This window comes from Myxocyprinus asiaticus, chromosome 19 (assembly GCF_019703515.2).
Source record: "Myxocyprinus asiaticus isolate MX2 ecotype Aquarium Trade chromosome 19, UBuf_Myxa_2, whole genome shotgun sequence".
NCBI lineage: Eukaryota > Metazoa > Chordata > Actinopteri > Cypriniformes > Catostomidae > Myxocyprinus > Myxocyprinus asiaticus.
The window spans coordinates 36,691,080-36,708,520 of NC_059362.1; the positions used below are offsets into that span (position 1 = coordinate 36,691,080).

The following is a 17,441-nucleotide window of genomic DNA, read 5'->3' on the forward strand; positions in this document are numbered from 1 at the left end:
TGCAACAATGTTTAGGTAGGTAGCATGTATCAAATTGATGTCCACATGAATGTCCAAGCAAAACATTGCCCAGAGAATCACACTACCTCCACCAGTTTGTCGTCTTCCCACAGTACATCCTGGTGCCATCACTTCCCCAGGTAAACAGCACACATGTACATAGCCGGGACTCATCAAATGAAAACGGGACTCATCGGACCAGGCGACCTTCTTCCACTGCTCTAAGGTCCAGTTCCGACACCATTGTAGGCGCTTTCAACGATGGACAGGGGTCATCATGGGCACTCTGACTGAAAAAATTCAATTTAATAGAGGTATCGGTATTGGTATCGATATTGGCGATATTGGCCTAAAAGTACTTGGTATCGGATTGAAAAGAAAATAAGTGGTATCGCCCATCCCTAAGCAGTAGCCGTTGGAGTTGCATTGGAGTGACGTCACCTCCCCTCTTCGAATGACTGGCTAGAGGAGGAGCTGTCGATCAAAAACTAGTGGACCAATAGGGACGCAAAACGCCCCCTGATTTACGTGAAACTTGGAAAACCAAGCACAGAACTTGGAAACAAAAGCAAAGAAAAATACAGCGTAAGAGTACAAAAAAATGAAAATATGAGCAAAATTGTCACAGAGCACAAAAAACAGTAATATAACAAAGGAAAACATAATTTTGTTTGCAATTCTGATGACTTTGCTTAAATGTTTCTGTTGTTGTTTTTTGCAGCATATTTTAAATGTGTTTATATATTTCTGATCCATGCTTGTTATTTTTTGATCTGCGCTAATAATTTTGATCTGCGCTTTTTATTTATTTTTGCGCGTATTATTTTTTTATCTGCGTTTATTATGACACATTCCTCCCGTAACCGTCATTAACATTTCTGTGACTTGTGCCACAGTAGACCTTTTGTTGGTTCGGACCAGACAGGATAGTCTTCGTTGCCCTTGTGCATCGATGACCCTTGGACACCCAACACCCTGTCACCGGTTTGTGATCTGTCCGTCCTCGGACCACTGTCTCTAGGTACTCACCACTGCTGTCCAGGAGCACCCCACAAGCCTTGCCATTTCAGAGATGCTCTGACCCAGTCATCTGGCCATAACAATTGGGCCCTTTTCAAAGTCGCTCAGGTCTTTACTCCTGCCCATTTCTTCTGCATTCAACACGTTGACAAATAGAACTAATCATTCGCTTACCATCTAATCTACCCAGACCTTGACATGTGGCCTTGTTAGGAGATGATCAATGTTTTTTGCTTCACCTGTGAGTGGTCATAATGTTTTTGCTCATTGTATATATTTTAATTATATCCTCCAAACTAAAATCCCAATATCATCATAGTTTTGCTAAAGCTGTTAGGTAAACAAGTGACAATGCAATCAACTAGGCTATATAACAGTGTTCTTAAGACAATGATATTTTTTGTAATGTTATATATGTTTATGTTATAAATGTAAATTTCAATCATTTTCTTTTACATTTTTGCTGTTTCTTTTGTTGTTTTGAGTTTCATTATTGTTCCACTGTTTACATGTTGCTGAAAAGTATTTTTATGCTGAAAGAAGTTACTGTGCTATCCCCAAGACAGTTTCTAAAATGCAAATTTGATCTTCAGCAGTGACGCTTTTTGTGATTCATGTCTTCAATGTCACTTCCCATGCCACACCTATTGAGGTCACTAAAGGCGTGGCTGCGCGTTCACACGTAAACGCGGAAGTGGCTCCTGCGCGTGCATCTGTCATCATTGTTGTTAGTCAGTTTTTGGCTCTTGCTAATCGTAGAAGTTTGTGACAGTCACTTTTCTTCGGGATGGCGGTTCCACCGCAGCTGAAAGCTATTCAGCACCTTTTGAGAACAGCACAGGAACATGATAAAAGAGACCCCGTGATCGCCTACTACTGTAAGTTATATTTCGCTTTGTTTTGTTAGCTAGACAGATAGCAGACCCTCCCTTTCACTAGGTTATTAAACTTGTAAATTGCAAATTATCCCAGTTTAACTCAAATAGAAATGTGGTTTAATGAACTAAACAGTGAAACTGCGTGGTGCAGTTGGAAATGTTGTATTTAAACCAGTCTGTCACTGGCTATTGTGAATGTTAGCCTCAGTTTCTTTGCTAAGCTGGTTAGCAGCTGCTGTTATACGCCCATATTTGATATTTTAACAGGCATTAATTACGAATATACATGTCTTGAGTTAATTTTAAGTTAATTTCACAGTTACATAGCCATCATTTTCCACGAAGGTAATTTTAATGAAATAAGTTAATAAGCAAATGTAGCAGTTCTGGCTAACTGGTTTGCTGAAACTACAGTAACTGGCTTGAGAAAGGTTAGCTGAAAATTCATCACGAGTACATCACATGGAGTTTAATGTGTTAGACAGTTGAATGTGCTGAGACCTTTAGTTGATATGTAATTTTACATTAAGGATGGTATTCAGTTTGTTTCTTACATGGCAAATGAAAGCATGTCGGCTTCTTGTTGTTAGTGGATACCTGCTGAATCATTTCAGATATATTTTGTACTGACATCATATTTAAAGGGGAGATGATTTCATCATTTGTTTTTATTTTCACCATGGGAAGTCCACCTTGAGGTTTGTTGGTAGTCAACATGGGATGTGTACTGGGGGGGGGTTCAATACCCTGTATGCAGTATATTTCCAGAATGTAGGTTAGTTTGCTTAGAATTTGCCTCTGTTCCTGTTGTTATTGTGATGGAACAAGTTAAATGGATCTTTTCAATGTAAAGTAAAATATTTTTCCCCCAGTCTGTCTAGTCCTGCATTGTAGAAATGTTATTTGGTGCTGCATTGGATATGAACCATCATCTAAGTGTGTCTGACTTTGTATGTGGTGCATCCAGTTTTAGGAATACAATAGGCTAGTACCGCCATTCAAAGATTTTTAAGGTTGACGTAAACTGATATTATTTGCGTACATAACCTCACTACACTTAGGTTACACTTAACAGGTTTCACAAGTGGGCAGAGTTGATGACTAATGAAATGCATGTAATTGCCTTTACATTCTATTTCCAGAATACAGAGTGTTTTGTTGTTCGCTGAATTTTCCTTGGTAGATGACATTGGGGAAAAAGTCTTTTGAACAGTTTTAGGAATCGCCCATGTCCAAAGAGTGTTGGCTCTCTGCCCTGCATTCTAAGGGTCAGAATATGAAGGTAAATCTCTTGCAAAACTCGAGAGATTTGAAGCTTGTAGATTTGAAGTTGAGAATTTATGCAATAAATATTTGTACCTGTTACATGAAATTTACACTCGCAGCCTGTTGTGAAAACTTGTAAAATAAAAATCTGAAGTTGAATGCTGCAATCTTCTCTCATAGACAATAATCCAAAACCTGTTTTGATTTAAAAGTTGCAGACAAATAGTCACAAATGTGTAAAATGATGTTCATATTAGTACAACGACAGACACAAACTTGTATTAGGTATTTAATTAGAGCTCCAGACTGTGACTAAAACGGTCGCAAATGTGACCAGAAATAATTGATTGCGACAATCATTTAAAATCTAGTCACCGTTGGTGACAGTCAGCTTGTGTGCGTTCACATGCGGTTTCGTCAGACATTATCTTGTGAGTTATTGAATACATCTTTAGAGCACCACCAGTGTGTCTCGCACCGCTTTTCACCCGTTCTGTTTCTGACGAGCTCAATGCACTGCATGCAACAACAAACCCAGCGTGAGAGAGTCGTGAACAAATGACTCTTTTGAACCAGATCTTTTTCATGAATCACCGAAAAGAACAGGGTTTCAACTCAGGAGCTCAGGTTAGCAGTTTGAATCAGATTGTCTTTCTCAGCGAATCAGCCATCAGTGAGCTCACAACTGGGAGTGCATACATTTCAAAATAAGAGTCTCGTGTATTTCGGGCTTCTTTATAATTAAAAGTCCCGTGTTGTGTACCACTTTTTTTTCTTCTGGCAATTGATTGGGATTGGGATTGGAATAGCACAAAACTCTGCATCTGAGATTTCTTGCAATTTGCACTTTTGTGGTCTCTGTGTCTGGGCCATCCGGTAACAGTAAAGAAAGACTAAGGTAATATGTAAAACTATTTAAATTATATATAATCAAGATTTGGACACTTAGGACAATACACCTTTTTCACAGACTGTGATGACGCATTTCTGCCTTATTTAGCAGCGTAAATCTAGCAAACTTTTTTTAAATATTGAGTGTAGATGTATAACATTATGCTTTGTGTTATATAACCCTAGTTTTAAAAAATGAATTACCACAGCTGCGAGGGGGTTTCTATTACAGCTGCTGAGAAAGTGACAGTAAATTTGGCATCTTCTCCCATCTGATTGTCTTAATTCACCACTCTCTATTTTTTTCCTTCTGGAAAGTCATTCATATGTAATAGTGGATTTTTTATTTTGCTCTTGGAGCAAATTGGTAAGTGAAAATAAGATTTGCTGTGGTCTCCCATTCACAGCTGTCAAAGTTTACCCAGCAATCATTTACGTCCGCGTTCCAAATCCCGGAGTGTGAAAAAGGTCTAGTGAGGGACTTGTACACAACTATTACACAAGGTGCAAACATTCATTGATGCTCAAGAAGACAACACACTACTATATGCATACTATACTTTATGTAATTATCTGTAATGTAGATTCTGAAGAGCAGTACTAAATAAAAAAATATTTTATCTCTTATATTTGTATAAATTATGAAAGGGGTGAGAACATTTGAGACAAAAGGGAATGCAAACTTATCTTTTCAACTACCGTGGCATGCAAAAGTTTGGGCACCCCTGATCAAAATTTCTGTTGCTGTGAATAGCTAAGCGAGCAAAAGATGGCCTGATTTCCAAAAGGCTTAAAGTTAAAGATGACACATTTCTTTAATATTTTAAGCAATTTTACTTTTTTATATTCATCTTTTACAGTTTCAAAATAACAAAAAAGGAAAAGGGCCCAAAGCAAAAGTTTGGGCACCCTGCATGGTCAGTACTTAGTAACACCCCATGGCAAGTATCAAAGCTTTTTGTAGCCAGCTAAGTGTCTTTCAATTTATGTTTGGGGGATTTTCTCCCATTCTTCCTTGCAAAAGGCTTCTAGTTCTGTGAGATTCTTGGGCCGTCTTGTGTGCCCTGCCCTTTTGGATTTTCGATGATGTTTAGGTTGGGGGACTGTGAGGGCCATGGCAAAACCTTCAGCTTGCGCCTCTTGAGGTAGTCCATTGTGGATTTTGAGGTGTGTTTAGGATCATTATCCTGTTGTAGAAGCAATCCTCTTTTCATCTTCAGCTTTTTTACAGATGGTGTGATGTTTGCTTCCAGAATTTGCTGGTATTTAATTTAATCCATTCTTTCCTTTACCATTGAAATGTTCCCCTGTGCCACTGTCATCAACACAAGCCCAAAGCATGATTGATCCACCCCCGTGCTTAACAGTTGGAGAGGTGTTCTTTTCATGAAATTCTGCACCCTTTTTTCTCCAAACATACCTTTGCTTATTACTGCCAAAAAGTTTTATATTTTAACTTCATCAGTCCGCAGGACTTGTTTCCCAAATGCATCAGGCTTGTTTAGATGTTCATTTGCATACTTCTGATGCTGAAATTTGTGGTGAGAATGCAGGAAATGTTTTCTTCTCATGACTCTTCCATGAAGGTCATATTTGTGCAGGTGTCGCTGCACAGTAGAACAGTGCACCACTACTCCAGAGTCTGCTAAATCTTCCCTAAGGTCTTTTGCAGTCAAACAGGGGTTTTGATTTGCCTTTTTAGCAATCCTACGAGGAGTTCTCTCTGAAAGTTCTCTTGGTCTTCCAGACCTTAACTTGAACTCCACCATTCCTGTTAACTGCCATTTCTTAATTACATTATGAACTGAGGAAACTGAGGCTACCTGAAAATGCTTTGCTATCTTCTTATAGCCTTCTCCTGCTTTGTGGGCATCAATTATTTTAATTTTCAGAGTGCTAGGCAGCTGCTTAGAGGAACCCATGGCTGCTGATTGTTGGGACAAGATTTGAGGAGTCCGAGTATGTATAAAGCTTTGCAATTTGCATCACCTGGCCTTTCCAAAGGATGATTGTGAACAAGCCATAGCCCTAACAAGCTAATTAAGGTCTGAGATCTTGGTAAAAGTTATCTGAGAGATCAAATCTCTTGGAGTGCCCAAACTTTTGCATGTTGCTCCTTTCCCTTTTTTCACTTTAAAATTGTACAAAATAAAAATAATACACTAATATTGTTTAAAATGTTGAAAAGAATGTTTCATCTTTAACTGTATGCCTTTTGGAGATCAGTTCATCTTCTACTCACTTAACTATACATAGCAACAGAAATTTTGACCGGGGTGCCCAAACTTTTGCATGCCACTGTATATATACTGTTTATTAAACCTCCTATTAATGGGTTATAAGCTGTCTTCCTTTTCTTCGGCTTTCTATCTCTTTTCTGAACAGCAATCTAAATCGAGCAACTCTGTGATTTGGCGACTAAAAACAGCCATTTGGCTCCTTAATGTTTCAGTTTAGGAGCCATTGGCTCCTAAGTAATTTTTTTAGTCTGGAGCCCTGTTTTGTACTTTAATTCACTTTCGCAGTACAACCAAAACTCGGCAGTTACAACCTCTCAAATCTACCACTGCAATTTCAAATCTTCCCGCCTTGACATTTGCAACAACTTTTGCGAAAAACCTGTAGCAAAATTCACTTTTGCACTTGTAAATCAAGATGTGAGAGAGCACTTACTTGATGGCTATCTACTGTATTTAGAATTCAGTGGAAGTTATAATTAATCTGTTTTCCTGCTGCACCTGAATTAGAGATATAGAAATGTACATTTTCTGGTGTTTTTAGTATTCGCTTATTTCCATTATTTAGGTGTCAGTATGCGATTTAAATTAAAGTGAACAAGACCATGGTAATCTCAAATAATCATGATTAATGCAAGTCATTGCGATCAGGCAATATCTTAAGTTCTAAATTATATATCTTATTCTTAAGGCGTCAAGGTGTACATTCTTAGTGCTTGATTTTCAGGATTGATCAGTATGGACGAGTTAATAAAACAGATAAAACTAAGAAATGAATTACTGTCACGTAAAAGACATTTAAAATTACCTAAGTTTTATTCTGATTGGATAAATATGCGAACAGTCTCATTTCAAACAAGAATGTACACTGTGCACAATATTATCTTTATTTCACAAGTGGGTTTCTAAAGTATTGTATGACTTTTTGAGATTTAACAAAAAGGGGGGGGGGGGTGGTTAATCTGCTGATTAAGAAGGCTATTTTCAATGAGGTGCCGACTGCTTAACGTGTTAAACTATCTTTTATTCTGTGTGCACGTCATGTTTAGAATACATTAGGTTTATTGTAAGCTACATCACAGGCATATTTCTTTCTATCCTATAGCTACTTTTTTTTTTTTTTAAACATCTTAACTGTTATTGGTTGACGTTCTTTACTGAACAGCTGTCATATTAGATCAATGGCTAAAGCACGACTGCACGTCGTGAAATACGTGCAACTTTTCAGCACATTTTTTTTTCTCTCAGATTTGGCTTACCTGTTAATTATTTAACGTCCTGACTGTTTTAATATGTTAAGTAACTTTTACTTGGTGATTTCCGTTTAGAACAGGCTTCCAATGGTTGTTCCATTGATCCTGCACTATTCATTAAATTGTTTTCAATAAATATGTCTATTAAATATTTGCTAATGTTGATTCAGTGAATGCGTGTCATGTTCTATATTTAATGTACAGTGATTATAATTCAAGGAGAGCACATCGCAGATAAATGCCCCTTTTCAGTGGAATTTAGCATCGGATATGGAATAGATTAAATATTTTAAATGGGTCGCATACTTTTTTTTTTTTACTGTTTTCTGAAGGTTGGTTTCTCTTTAGACTAGTCGGTTCTAAAACTTACGTTTAAACGACAGTCAAATTAGTCGTAGCGCACATCCCTAGTAATGACACCAATTCTAAATCACCCCAAGCATTGTTTTCTGCATTATATGTTCTGAAAATATTTTCATATCTGAACATATTGGAAAACATATATGCTGATACCGATATATCTGTGAAAGGCTAAGATAAATCGGTCGGGCACTAATCAGTTACAACATTGAAGTAGAAATATAAGGGAAACGACTAACTAAAATACTAATAATGAAATAATAAAGGCATGATTTTTAATCTTCTATAGATAGTCAGCAAGCGTGATTAATGTTGTTACCCATTCATGTGAAAATGAGGAGAAATTTTTTGAAAGAATAACACTGAAGTTGTTGTGTGTTTTACGTAATCAAACATGTTTCTGTCCAACAACATGATACCAGACTTTTAGTTTAAACATTTTAATAAAAAATTTAAATAATACAGAAGATATATGTCGGAAAATGACTGAAATATAGCAGAATGCTGCACTCTGATAGTTTAAGGATTTGCCAGCTATCATGTCTCTGGCATTATCAATAATTCAGCATATTTTAAATGTTGGAACAGTTCTCTTGTGATAACTGAGTTTTTCTTACTTCACTCTTACACCTAACTGATATTTAACCTCTATTTCATGTTTTCATTGAAATATGGAACTTAGGGCATATGACAGCAAACTTAAATGCAAACATCCTGCAGAAACATTTCTTCAGGGAATTTTCTCATTACCATCCTTAGACATTACATGTGTGGTCTTTCGGCGCCAAGATCAACGTGATCAAATCATCTCATTTGATTTGTTACATGATAAATTCACTCTTAATCATTTAATTGTCACATTATTTAACTTGTCCTGCCACTGCATCAGCCAGCCATTGCCACCGCTGGACTTGTTTTGCTTAAAAAACGTCGTCTTATTCTAAGATGATCCGTTTTGATTGGTCCGGCATCAGTCGTTCCAGCTCTTGTGATTAGTCACGACTTCATTGGCCCCGCCCAGCGCCGGTAGTCTGTTCTCTCACATCTTGATTTACAAGTGCACAAGTGAGTTTTGCTGCAGGTTTTTCACAAATGTTGCAAAAGTCAAGGCACAAAGTTTTGAAGTTGCAGTGGCAGATTTGAGAGGTTGTAAATGGCAAGTTTTGGTTTTACTGCGAAAGTGAATTAAAGTACAAAACAGGGCTCCAGACTAAAAAAAGCAACAAAAGTAAATATGTTATACAAGTTTGTGTCTGTCATTGTATTTAAATGAAAGTAATTTTACACATTTTTGAATATTTGTCTGCAACTTTTAATTCAAAACACAGGTGCAGATTGCAGCATTCAACTAAAGATTTTTATTTTACAAGTTTTCACATTGGGACTGTGAGTGTAAATTTCAGCTTACAAGTACAAATATTTATTGTACAAGTTTGAAATGGTCATAAAAACTGAATCATGACTGTTGTTGCCACAACTAACATTATAAATGGACCACATGGGAAAAAATATTGTACAATGTTTAATGCTTAGCTGCTCAAGAATGTGTTTTCTTATTCAGCATTAACTAGGCATGTAACGATACACAAATTTCATGATACGATGCCGAAGCCTCACGATACGATATGAGACTACGCTATTATAAAAAAAAAAAAAAAAACAGCGCCCACAAAAATTTTCCACTTAAACTTATTCAGGGATTCGACCTACACTTATCAGCCACAACATTAAAACCCCCTGCCTAATATTGTGTTGGTCCCCCTCGTGCCACCAAAACAGCACCAACCCGCATCTCAGAATAGCATTCTGAGATGCTTTTGTTCTCACAACAATTGTACAGAGCGGTTATCTGAGTTACTGTAGACTTTGTCAGTTCGAACCAGTCTGGCCATTCTCTGTTGACCTCTCATCAACAAGGCTTTTCCATCCACAGAACTGCCCCTCAGAGAATGGCCAGAATGGTTCGAACCGAAAAATCTACTGTAACTCAGATAAACACTCTGTTCAATTTTGGTGAGAAGAATATCATCTCAGAATGCTATTGTGAGAGACGGGTTGGTGCTGTTTTGGCGGCACGAGGGGGACCTACACAATATTAGGCAGGTGGTTTTAATGTTGTGACTGATCGGTGTAAATGTATTTTAAATCTTAAATGACACAACAGTGTCTGACATTGGTGACAAAAGCAGAGCTCTGTAATAAAGTAACTTAAACAACAGCACTGCATTTATTTTGTTTGAATATTATGAGAAAAATTCAAATTCGTTTATTTCATTCATTATTTTTATAGCACTTTTTCACAATACACATCATTTCAAAGCACCTTTATAGAAAATCATGCCTTAAACTCTTAAAGCTCCCAATGAGCAAGCTAACGGTGACCGTGGCAAGGAAAAAAAACCACAATGTTAATAAGTGGAGGAGAAAAAACCTTGAGAGGAACCTGACCTCTGGGTTTATGTTGTATGTACATAATACAGTATTATTTAACGCTTTGAGTAAAAAAAAATTTTTTTGCCCTCGTCCCCCAGTTTCACCTTGCGTGTAAACTTTACCAGCTTATCCAATACAGACAAGTGTTGTGCTCATACCTGTTTACATTTCGAAAGCAGAGAATAATAAGTCTCGTGATCTCAGGTTTCGTACGTTGTCGTTTTTTTTAATAAGCATGTTTTTGATAGTTGTGAGCATCTTGCTGTGCATTTGATCACGCTCAGTGTTGGCTGGGAGAGGCTGGCAGTTAATTGAAACTTGCTGCTGTTTCTGCCTCGCAAATCCACCGTTTTGCACGTTGATGTCGGCGTAAATAATGTGACATGTTTTATGTGCTGTAACACCGGCAAATTGCAAATTTGACAAGCTGTAAAGCTACTAATCTACTCTACTTTTTAATTTTAATTTTTAATTATTGTTTTGCAAAATGTGGATTATAAAATAGTCTCACTCTGTTTTCTCTGAATCTGGACATAGTTGAGTTGCACCCTTATGTCACAGGACAGATCATAGTCTAAGGCAGTGGTTCTCAACCTTTTGGTATGGTCCCTCCTTTTTCCAAGACCCCAGAATTTAGACATGTCAATAGATTAAAAGACTTATTATTAATTTCTTGATTCTAGACATTTCAGGAACTGTCAGTTTATATGTTACATGCTGTGACAAGGAGGAGGGCGGGGCCGAGCCGTGACTACGCATGCCCAGCCCCCAGTTGAGCTAATCAGCTGAGGAGAGGGATAAATGCAGCAGAACGTGGCAGTTCGGGAGTGAGAGAGCCACATACAGCTGCCGTGTGTGTGTTTGTGTTGTGTGTCTTTGTTTCATTAAATATTATTTTGACTGTTCAGCCGGTTCCCGCCTCCTCCTCTCCCATCCTGAACCGTGTTACACTGGTGCCGAAACCCAGGAAGGAGGAGGGATGTGCTGTCGTGTAGTCCTCGCCACTGCCATCCACCCAAAGGAGCAGCCGCGGCCATCCGTCGGGGGACAGTGGAGTTGCTGCTGACCACCTGGATGCAGAGGAACGGCTGCCGTACGCGAGGGGAGGAGGTGCTCACTGCCGGCCGCCTGGAGAGGTGGAGCCACTGCCAGGGGTTGAGGAGTTCCCTACCGGCCACCAAAACGCGGAAGGGCGTTCCATCCACCAGGGGTCAGAGGACTGGCTCCGGTCCGCCCGGGGAGGAGAGGCTGTCGTCCGCCAGAGGGTGGAGGAGTGATCAAGGACCAGGCAACGGCATGTCTGGGAAACCGCTGAGCAAGTTTTTTTTCCTCTCTCTCTCTCTCTCACTCTCTCACTGTCGCTCCACCTTGCCCTTTCCCTCTCCTCTTTTTTGTTTTTCCCTCCCCTCGTCCCCTACCCCAGCCATAGAGAGGTGGGAAAAGCCAGAAGAGCAAAGCCCCCCCCCCCCCCCCAGGGGTCCCCCGGCCAGAGGCAAAGGAGGGAGGAGGACTGCGGGGCCAGCCCGTGACTACACATGCCCGGCCCCCAATTGGGCTAATCAGCCGAGGAGAGGGATAAATGCAGCGGAACGCAGCAGTTTGGGAGAGAGAGAGCCACATGCAGCTGCCATGTGTGTGTTTGTGTTGTGTCTTTTTGTTTCATTAAATATTATTTTGACTGTTCAGCCGGTTCCCCCCACCTCCTTTCCCAACCTGAATCATAATTGTAACTAATCTCAGCATTTAGCTAAATGAAGATATCATATTTTATTCTAACTTAAATAATTTAAAGTAGGGCAACACAATAATGGTTAAAATTAAAATCATGATTATTTTGCTCAGTTTTAATCACGAATGTTAAAATAATGTTAAAATAATGGGATGTTATTGCACAGGTGATGAGAGGTGTCAGGTTTCCTCCAGACGTGACCCTTGGAATTGAGTCCAAACAGTTCAATCTTTGTTTCACCAGACCAGAGAATCTTGTTTCCCACAATCTGAGAGTCCTTTAGGTGCTATTTTTTATGTGTCTTGCTCTGAGGAGAGGCTCCTGTCTGGCCACTCTGCCATAAAGCCCAGATCGGTGGAGTGTTGCAGTGATGGTTGTCCTTCTGCAAGTTTATCCCATCTCCACACATGATCTCTGGAGCTCAACCAGAGTGACCATTGGGTTCTTGGTCACCTCTCTTACCAAGACCCTTCTCCCCCGATTGCTCAGTTTGGCCGGGCTGCCAGCTCTAGGAAGAGTCATGGTTGTTCCAAACTTCTTCCATTTAAGAATTATGGAGGCCACTGTGCTCTTGGGAACCTTCAATGCAGCTGAAATGTTTTGTAGCCTTCCCCAGATTTGTGCCTCGACACAATCCTGTCTCTGAGCTCTACATGCAGTTTCTTTGACCTCATGGCTTGGTTTTTGCTCTGATATGCATTTTCAGCTGTGATACCTTATATAGACAGGTGTGTGCCTTTCCAAATCATGTCTAATCAATTGAATTTGCCACAGGTGGACTCCAAATCAAAAGTGTAGAAAAATCTCAAAGATGATCCAGAGAAATGTGATGCACCTGAGCTAAATTTCAAGTGTCATAGCAAAGGGTCTGAATACTTATGTCAATGTGATAGTTCAGTTTTTTCTTTTTACTAAATTTGCAAAGTTATCAAAAATCTGTTTTTTGCTTTGTCATTATGGGGAATGGAGTGTCGATTGATGTGGGAAAAAAATATTTCAAGCATTTTAGCATAAGGCATAACAACAAAATGTGAAAAACAATTAAGGGGTCTGAATACTTTCTGAATGCACTGTAATGCTGTAAAAAGGGATAATTTTCTTTCCGTTCCGGAGTGAAATTTCAATAAATTGCCCTTGAAGGTCTCTGCGTTGTTCTGTCTTTTCTGAGCACTGAAGTAAAGCAATTATTGTTAATTCACACATTTTATTCCGTTATTCATTTTATCTGACTCCAATTTGATATTAATCTGACTCCAATTTTAAATTGACCTCTAATTTATATGTAAGCTTTAATTAATTTCTGATCATTATTTTAATTTAACATTTTTTAGGTTATTGATTACTCTAAATCCAGTTCTATTCATTGTCCTTTCGATCTTGGAGACTTACGCCGGCCGTTATTAAATTACGTAAACATCCCGAAAATGGATAGCCAGTTCCGTTCTTAGTCAGCGGTTGTAGGGTTAACTAATATCGTCTGGTTTGGCTTGTCTCATAACCAGACGATATTGCCGCTTAGTCACGTACATACAACTTGCTAAGATGGGCGGTGAGCAGTGACTGAGAGTCTTTAAATGGCTTTCTCCTACCCGGTTGTCCTGAGTGGTTTCTCCTATATTAAAGCTCCAGTATGGTCTACCCTGGTTTAATGAAATTTAAATCCTACCCGGTTTGTCCTAGGTGGTTGTCCTACCTGGTTGTCCTGAGTGGTTTAAATTCAAACTGAGAGTCTTTAAATGGCTTCCTCCTGTATTAAAGCTCCAGTAATGATTTCAGAGGAATTCAGAATAAATCAAATAATAACAATTTATTTGTCAGGTAGGATATAAAACATTGTTGCAGAAATTCAAATCAAAGCCAATTTCACATGATCAGAATAAACAAGCATTACTTAAAATAAAAGACAAGTCAAAGAAACATACCTGACAAAACTACATGCAGCAGTACAGCATGGGAGATCTGCTTACAGATACCCCGAGCTTCCTGCCAACTTTCCTTAAATATCTAGACAGAATAAACATTGTGTACCAAATGGTATTATTCTTTGAACATTGAAAATTTGGGGGTGAATGTGTTCTTGACTTCCTGGGGTTTAACCTTGTTAACATACAGGAGATCATTTCAATTGTAGGTCAAGGAGGGGGATAGACCTCCAGAATTATGCAGTATTTGGCAAAGACCTTATAACTTTGTTACCATTAGTTTTATCAACATGGTAAAGAGACCACTATACCAGTCACACAGAGACCTCTTAAATGATATCAAACACATACAGTTGCATTCTTTGTTTTCATGGTATTTGTTATATTTTTTACATATAAATCTTGTGTCTTTGTGTTGGTCCAGAGCTGTTGAAGGGGAGAAGGGGGAGAGAGAAGGGGGGGGGGCAGCAATGTGATTTGCAATTTATCACACTGGTGATATTCAGGTTAAGATTTCAGCTTTTGTGAGAGAGTTTTATGACGTTGGTTCTCACAGAGCCTTTTAGGTGTAGACATTCCGGTGCCAGCCTTACAATGCTACAAAAATATCTAGAAGTATAAATCACATTCTTTTTTTTTTTTTTTTCAATATAGAAAACATTGTAATTTTCCTTCTTCAACTGACAGAATATGCTTTACTTTATAAACTGCAGAAAAAAAAAAAAAAAAACCCTGCTGCAGTCCCACTAGCCCAGCTGAGAGAAGATAATGGCTGCTTGTTATGACTAACATCAAGCCGTCTAGTCTGCATGCTCAGAAAATCAGATGTCTTACAACAATAGCATCAATCTAACTTGATTGTTGAAGAGTGGGGTGTGATGCAGATTGCTTGACTTTGCTAAGCAGCATGACTTTCAATTTAGTTTCACATAATAGAAAATGACAATATTCTGAATTAATATTATTTGGCTAGCTTAAAAACATTTTTAAAAACATAACATCTTTGCAACAGGAGTGCACATTTTATAGTATCATTGGGGGCTGACCCCACCAAAGATTCAAATCCTAGAATTTTCCCCTGGTTTATATAATATATTTTTATGTTTAACAATAAAGTAATTTTTTGCATTGAGGCATTTTATTATTTGACAGTTATTACAATCTATATGGGCTTCCAGAGCCCTTCAAGTGTCAAAAGCTCCCCGTTAATAAACAAACACATGACAAGGCGAAGATGAATAACTCCATAATGATTCTAAGGTCGTTTTAAGCTATTCCTCCACCACCGCCATTGCAGGCTCATGGACGCACGCATCACAGCATTTCTCTTTCAGATTGTGTTGAATGAAATATGAAATGGTTGTTTAGTCTCTGCTGACATTTCATGTTTTAAATATTCTGTTTATTTGCCCCCAGTTATGTTTGACACTCCAAAACAGTAGTTTATGAACACATCTGTCCACAATACATGCAAAATCACAATATACATGTCAAAGAAATCGCATGATTGCATATCACTATATATGAAATATACTCTAATAGAAACCTTAATGAAAAGGCTACCAGCAGTATCCTGTTTCCATGGAGCAGGAACCTTTAAATTGTTTGCTTTGCTTTCCTGTTGTCATGGCAACCAGCAGGTGGCCTGCAATTGTTTTTGTTTATTCAAGTCAAGTAATTTTTATTTGTATAGCGCTTTTCACAACACACATCATTTCAAAGCAGCTTTTCAGAAAATCATGCATTAACAAAAAAATTCAACTGTAATATCTATGAAGTCTTAGAGTGATCATTGTGTAGTTTGATTAAATATGATTGTAAATTGCGTATATTAATTAAATAATTAAATAATAATTGTATTTAGAACCGAAAAAAATTACCTTGGGAGAAACCAGGCTCACTGTGGGGGCCAGTTCCCCTTTGGCTAACCAGCATGAATATAAAGCCAATATTAGTTATTTATGGGCAGTACAGGTCATGGTTTAAGATTAGTAAACTAAGTGTTAAGGTCCAGTGTTTAAAAAAAGATTGTTTATGAACTGTTAGATTAATGACTAATGTCTTTGAAATTCATCCTGGATTAACTGCAGAAGTTCACATTGATGCATTGTCCTTTGTTAGTTGGCTGATGAAGGCTTTTTTGGCAGTTAAATGGTAGTCTATGTATTCCATTTCAAGAGTGTAGTCCATCAATAGACAAAGGTGATGCAGGCAGGGATCAATTCATTGTATACTTGAACTGAGAAGTGAGTCTAATCTCAATGGTAGACCTCCCTTTGCTCCTACAATTTTGTATTTCTAAAATGTAAGATATAATATCCTTTCTTTGGTGAGTTTAAATGTCAAACCTGATATTTGTTTTCTGACATGAGCTGTCTATGAAGGCGTCCACCTTAAGGAAGTGTTTATGTAATCTGTTATCTTTATAGGGCAGTTTTTGAACTTAGAAGGAGAAAGGGAGACCAGTTAGTCCCATGATGACTAGGCTGTATATGTTCAGGGCTACAGACGAATGTCATACTGATGTTTCGGGGAAATAAATACAAAATATGTTTTGAGACTGCTTTGAGCAGGTAAACTTCTGGCCTTAATAATGAATCAAATTATGTTTGATTAATAATGAAATATAGTAGAATATGTGAAATGTTAAGTGCAGATTTAATAAATCTTTCCGTTTTATTTAATTTTAGTTTATCTTATCATGGCTGAAAATTAGTCTGGTCTCACTATAACAACAAAACAGACAAAACAATTGCACATACTGCACACCAGAACAATATATTTGTACATATTTACTGTTTTATAGATATTTTCGATCCCTTAACCCTACCACAACCTCTAAACATAACCACAGTTCAACTATATAAAAACATGTAACAAGTAGATTAATGTACAGGAGCAATATTTTTTTATTTTATTTATTAATCGCTGTAAATCTTCTCCTGATGCACTCTGTAACAGTGCTGTCATATCTCATTCAAACATATACATTGCAGAATACGGAAGTCGCAAATGGTCACGGCGAGTAGTGGTAGACCAATATCCAGAGAGCAGGGTGGCTGATACAATGCCGACATATCACACAATTTAATATAGTAAATAAGAAACATAACATTTTTTTTAAAAAAAAACTCTTATTTAGCAATATATTTAATTCATTTCACACAAAACTAAAAAATTAAATTGTATTTTAAATGGTAGATAGCGGTTTCTTCAGATTTCTGTTTAGTCATCGAATTTATTTGCACATGAAGTAATTGTTAATATATTAGGAAGATGGAAATAACAGTACACACTGTAGTCCAGCAACCATGGATGGCATGTCCACGTTTGCAATCGCATTTACTCCAAAAAATTGCGAATCAGACCAATTGTACATACAGTGCATAGTGAATAAGACATTTACTTATAGCACACGTGAAGCGCTTTTACCTTGGGCTGCTTCCGAAAAC

At 37.9% G+C, this 17,441-nt stretch overlaps 1 protein-coding gene across 2 annotated transcripts in view; it reads left to right on the top strand.

Annotated features, from left to right (window-relative positions):
• The first annotated feature begins 1,693 nt into the window (after window positions 1-1,693).
• vta1 (vesicle (multivesicular body) trafficking 1) overlaps window positions 1,694-17,441 on the top strand; it is a 56,628-nt gene continuing 40,880 nt past the window's right edge. The window contains exon 1 of one of the 2 annotated variants that reach the window (XM_051645143.1): window positions 1,694-1,898. In XM_051645143.1, the coding sequence (XP_051501103.1) occupies window positions 1,808-1,898 (91 nt within the window). In that variant the 5' untranslated portion in view covers window positions 1,694-1,807. The remainder of the gene's footprint in view (window positions 1,899-17,441) is intronic. The other variant, XM_051645140.1, reaches the window with a different exon arrangement.